The sequence below is a fragment of the Vitis riparia genome, chromosome 19 (assembly GCF_004353265.1).
Source record: "Vitis riparia cultivar Riparia Gloire de Montpellier isolate 1030 chromosome 19, EGFV_Vit.rip_1.0, whole genome shotgun sequence".
Lineage (NCBI taxonomy): Eukaryota > Viridiplantae > Streptophyta > Magnoliopsida > Vitales > Vitaceae > Vitis > Vitis riparia.
Window position 1 is genome coordinate 15,815,078 of NC_048449.1, and position 6,054 is coordinate 15,821,131.

Below are 6,054 nucleotides of genomic sequence, written 5' to 3' on the forward strand. Positions count from 1 at the left end.
GCTTTATTTGCACCAACATAATTACAAACTTATATTTATAATAAACAAATCATCGTTGTATATGACTAATTCATAATTACACTAAGAGTCAAACTCCTAAAATACTTTTAATTTAATTGAAGTCAGATAACTATGACCTGTGGGTTATGATGATTATACTTGAGTGGTAACGTTGTAAGTTATGATGATTAAATTTAATAATACAATGACCAGATATGGTATGCAAAAAATAAAAAAAAAATAAAAATAGGAGTCTTTAATGTTACCAAGTGATAAATAGTGATTAAATAAAAATAAATAAATATAATAATAGGAGAAACACAACAAGAAAAGTTGAACAAAAAGTGATATACAAGTCTTGCTCTTTCAGGAAAAGTAAAGTTGAATTGTGGATGTCTCAATCCACTAACTTGACTTCAAAAGCTAAGATGCAAGGGTGCTTTATGCCATTAAGATCATGAGATATTTTAATTTATTACTTATAAATTAAAGAATTAGGTAGACTTACAAGAAGGTAAAAGACTAATATGGTTATATGACTATTATAAAAATAAAAAATAAAAAAAATATTATAACATCTCTTTCTTATTCTTTGCTCGGGGGACATGTCCTAGTTGTTTCACTTGACTTTGAACCATTATACAATCAACTTTCATAAGTTAGTTGGAAACTAAAGTAATGATGCAATCAACTTCTTCTTTTTTCCCTAGTTTGTGAAGATGTCTTGATTAATGTGTTTTTCTTTGTAATGGAGTTTCAATATGTTGATATAACTTAAAATAAGAGATTAAAGATTTGTAATTATTTTTGGTCAATAAAAGTAGAAAACTAAAATAAGAAAATCTTTCTTCCTCATTTGTCATTAATTATTAATTAAATTTGATTTTGGATCAAGATATGTGAATGAATTTACATAAGTTGAGCTTAAGGAATCATATCAACCATTGGAGAGTTGTCATTAATTATTAATTAATAAAATTAGAGATTTGCTAGAATCTCAATTAATTTAAACAAAAGTGATTTGAAAAACCAGTTTTTATAAGAATTTATAACATTCAAAAATTGTTATGTAACTTTTAATAGTGCTGAAAAGAACTCCCGAATATTCAAAAATTGGGTTCTGAAGAAATCAAGGGTAGTGAAAACTGAAAAGCTACTAGCTCAGCTGTTGGAGGCCTTCCAACTGTGCAAAACCCAGAGGTAAAAACGACGTCGTTTCTCAAACTGGGACGACACCGTTTTGGGTTAGGATGCAGTGAAATAAGATTGAATTCACAGTCGTTTCTCAGTCTTTCATTATTTGCCGCTTTTTCTAGTTGCCGGAAACGACAAAGCTTCACGGACTGAGTGGTATAAGAATTTCAATTAACTTAAACAAAAGTGATTTGAAAAAACAGTTTTTAATACAAAAATTGTGAATTCCACTCTTCAATAAATAAAAGTGGAAGGAATCTTGGTATTGCGTTCATATGGTAGAGTCAAACAGATACTATATATATGTGAGTGCTTGGTCTCCTCGGAATTCATAAGAAAAAAACAGCAGTTGCAAAGCCTCTCTTCTATTACTTGCAGACCATGGCAGGACGGTCCTTTCAACACCTTCTTAGCTTTCTTATGCTTTTGCTGCTATGTGCCAAACCTGGCCTGGGGAATGTTACTGGGTGCATAGAGAGGGAGAGACAAGCTCTCCTTCACTTCAAACGTGGCCTTGTCGATGACTATGGCCTTCTTTCTTCTTGGGGAGATGAACATGATAAAAGGGATTGTTGCCAATGGAGAGGAGTCCAGTGCAGTAACCAATCAGGGCACATCATCATGCTTCATCTTCAAGCCCCTTGGTCTGAAAATCCTTACGAGTACCAGTCTCTGAGGGGTGAGATAAGTCCTTCGCTACTTGAATTGGATCACTTGACTCATTTGGATCTCAGCTGTAATGATTTTGAAGGGAGGCATATACCTCCATTCCTTGGTTCCCTCAGCAGAATGCAGTACCTCAATCTCTCTCATGCCAATTTCACTCAAACTGTTCCCACTCAACTGGGAAATCTTTCTAACTTGCTTTCCCTTGACCTCAGCTGTAGTTATTGTCATTTGAATTCTGGGAACCTGGAGTGGCTTTCTCGTCTTTCTTCTTTAAGATTCCTTGACCTGAGTTATGTCGACCTTAGTGAAGCCATCCACTGGTCACAAGCAATTAATAAACTCCCTTCTCTCATTCACTTGGATTTACAAGGTTGTGATCTCCCTCCTATCCCTCCATTCACTGTTCCATCTCTTTCCTATGGGAATTCCTGTGTCCCTCTTGTTTTCCTTCGTCTGTCAGACAATGTTAGGATCACTTCTTCAATATACCCATGGCTGTTCAACTTTAGTACCACCCTCCTTCATCTTGATCTCTCTTGCTGTCATTTAAATGGTTCGATTCCCGAATATGCTTTTGGGAACATGAGTTCCCTTGAATATCTTGATCTCCATTTGAGTGAACTTGATGATGAGATTCCGGATACAATTGGAAACATGGGTTCACTTGCATATCTTGATCTCTCTGGCAATCAACTGCGGGCCTCAATTCCAGATACAGTTGGGAATATGGTTTTACTTTCACATCTTGATCTCTCTGGCAATCAACTGCAGGGCTCAATTCCAGATACAGTTGGGAAGATGGTTTTAATTTCTCATCTTAATCTCTCTGGCAATCAACTGCAGGGCTCAATTCCAGATACAGTTGGGAAGATGGTTTTAGTTTCACATCTTGATCTCTCTGGCAATCAACTGCAGGGCTCAATTCCAGATACAGTTGGGAAGATGGTTTTACTTTCTCATCTTGATCTCTCTGGCAATCAACTGCAGGGCTCAATTCCAGATACAGTTGGGAAGATGGTTTTAGTTTCACATCTTGATCTCTCTGACAATCAACTGCAGGGCTCAATTCCAGACACAGTTGGGAAGATGGTTTTACTTTCACATCTTGATCTCTCTCGCAATCAACTACGGGGCTCAATTCCAGATACAGTCGGGAACATGGTTTCTCTTGAAAAACTCTTTCTCTCAGAGAATCATCTTCAAGGTGAGATTCCAAAATCCTTGAGTAATTTATGTAACTTACAAGCATTAGAGTTGGATAGAAACAATCTCTCTGGACAGATTGCACCAGACTTTGTGGCCCGTGCAAATGACATATTAGAGACTTTGTCATTATCTGGTAACCAGTTCAGTGGATCAGTTCCTGCTCTCGTTGGATTTTCATCCTTGAGAGAGTTACATCTTGATTACAATCAACTAAATGGAACTTTACCTGAAAGTATTGGACAACTAGCCAAACTTCAATCCTTGGATATTGCCTCAAATTCATTGCAAGGCGTCATATCTGAAGCTCATCTCTTTCATCTATCCGACTTGCTCTATTTAGACTTATCTTCCAACTCTCTCACTTTCAACATAAGCTTGGCGTGGGTTCCTCCATTTCAACTGTATTCTCTACTATTAGCCTCCTGCAAATTGGGACCTCGTTTTCCTAGTTGGCTTCGTACTCAAGACTGGTTGAGAGAGCTTGATATCTCTAATTGTGGAATTTCAGATGTCCTCCCAGACTGGTTTTGGAATTTAACTGTCAGTTTCGTAAGTATTTCCAACAATCGGATCAAAGGGACCTTACCCAATTTATCATCAAAATTTGACTCTTTTTCTGACGTAAATATGAGCTCAAACTGTTTTGAGGGTTCAATACCCCAACTTCCTTATGACCTAACTAGGTTGGATCTCTCCAATAACAAGTTGTCAGGGTCCATTTCTTTATTATGTACAGTTGGTAATCTGTCACTTCTCCTACTTGATCTCTCAAACAACACGTTGACGGGAGGGCTGCCCAATTGTTGGGCGCAGTGGGAAAGCTTGGTAGTTCTTAATTTGGAAAATAACAGATTTTCTGGGCAAATTCCAAGTTCATTTGGCTCCTTACAATCGATTCAAAGTCTACATTTGCGCAACAACAATTTAACTGGAGAATTGCCTTCATCTTTTAAGAATTGTATAAGTTTGAGGTTCATTGATTTGGCAAAAAATAGGTTATCAGGAAGAATACCAGAATGGATTGGAGGAAGTTTCCCAAATTTGATTGTTCTAAACCTAGGATCTAATAGATTCAGTGGAGGTATATGTCCAGAGCTATGCCAATTGAAAAATATTCAAATATTGGACCTCTCTAGCAACAATATATCAGGTGTTATACCAAGATGTCTTGGTAGTTTCACTGCCATGACTAAGAAAGGGAGCTTGGTCATTGCTTATGATTATTCACTTGATATTGGGATCTTGGCCACTGCTCATACTTATCCACTTGAACATTTTTTTGTTAAACAACATCATGATCCATACCAGAGAGGTTCATATATGCTTCCAAATTACTCTTATGTTGATAGGGCATTGCTTAAATGGAAACGAAGAGAATTTGAGTTTAAAAGTATTCTTGGGCTTGTAAAGAGTATTGATCTTTCAAGCAACAAGCTATCGGGGGAAATTCCAAAAGAAGTAATTGATCTTCTAGAATTAGTTTCATTAAACTTATCAAGAAACAATCTGACTGGATTGATCCCTACAAGAATTGGTCAATTGAAATCATTGGAGGTTCTTGATTTGTCTCAAAATCGACTTTTTGGTGAAATTCCAACGAGCTTGGTTGAAATAAGTGGTCTAGGTGTTTTAGATCTCTCTATCAACAACTTGTCCGGTGAAATTCCACAAGGTACTCGACTTCAAACCTTCGATATTGATTCCTACAAGGGAAATCCTGCACTTTGTGGACTGCCTCTTCAAAAAAAGTGTCCTAAAGATGAAATAAAGCAAGATTCTCCCACTGATAGCATTGATGGAAACATGTGGTTTTATATTAGCATTGCTCTTGGGTTCATTGTTGGATTTTGGGGAGTGTGTGGAACTTTACTTCTCAACAACTCATGGAGATATGCCTATTTCCAATTCTTGAATAAAATAAGAGATTGGCTCTACGTGATTATAGCAATAAATATGGCCAGAATACAAAGGAGTCTTCGAAGCTAAATGGTATAATTCTCCCCCTCACTCCCTTTCTTTCATTGTACTTGTTTTTTAAGGCCAACAATTCTCAAAGAAAAGTAGGCCTTTACATATTCTTGGGATGTACTTTATAAATCAAGAATGCTAATGCAAATTTTCTTTCCATACAACTAAATATAGAGATTTTTTCAAATTGATGAACACTAATTTTTACTTTGTGTTATTTGCAGGAAATCAACTCTTGTTCTTGCCATATTAGCATGGTTGAATGCAAATAGTTGTGTCCTTTATTCTATGATTGATTTTGGGATGTAATAGGTTTCTTGTTTTATTTTTATGATTACTTATGTTATTTAGATGCTTATTTTATCTTTTATTCAGAAATTTGTGGACATGTTATCTCTTTTCTTCATTATATAAAGCTTTTATTTGGTATTTGGGTACTTCATGATTCATCCAAATAATATTGTAGAAGGATATAAGAGGTATATTAGTGTCGGACTTTCTAATTTTAAAAATATTTCTTTCACTCTAAGACCAATTTTTATTCATTAAAATTAGAACAAAGTAAAAGATAATGCTATTTGGTTATGTATAATATAAGTTTTCATCGAATTATTAATAGTCAAATCATAATTTCAACACTAAAGAAACAAGATTTTTTTTTCCCACAAGTTACTAATGATTTCTCTCTCTTTTTAAAAACCTAGATTACTCTTATAAATGCGAAACTCTTTCTTTCTTGTCTTCGAAGCTTTCTCACTTGAAGTTGTCTCACATGCAGATTATTTTTGTGGAATCTCTGGTTTTCATCTATTTTTTGCTTATGTCAAGTTACCTCCCTCTTCTTCTTAATCGCTGATTTTATAGAATATTAAGCCTAACTTCTTTTCTCAATAAAAGGTTTTTTCTAAGCAATTAAAAAAAAAAAAAAAAAAAAAACTCTTGTTCTTTTCTCTATTTAAATGTAATCCAACTATTATAAGATAACTAAAATATGATTGAAAAATATAAAATAAGTGG

The 6,054-nt window shown here is 35.0% G+C and overlaps 1 protein-coding gene across 1 annotated transcript; it reads left to right on the top strand.

Annotated features, from left to right (window-relative positions):
- Window positions 1-1,514: 1,514 nt before the first annotated feature.
- LOC117908668 (receptor-like protein EIX2) lies at window positions 1,515-5,466 on the top strand. The gene is made up of 2 exons (XM_034822335.1): window positions 1,515-5,058; window positions 5,262-5,466. The coding sequence occupies exon 1, from the start codon at window positions 1,576-1,578 to the stop codon at window positions 5,053-5,055; it is 3,480 nt and encodes a 1,159-aa protein (XP_034678226.1). The 5' UTR covers window positions 1,515-1,575; the 3' UTR covers window positions 5,056-5,058; window positions 5,262-5,466.
- The last annotated feature ends 588 nt before the right edge of the window (window positions 5,467-6,054 follow it).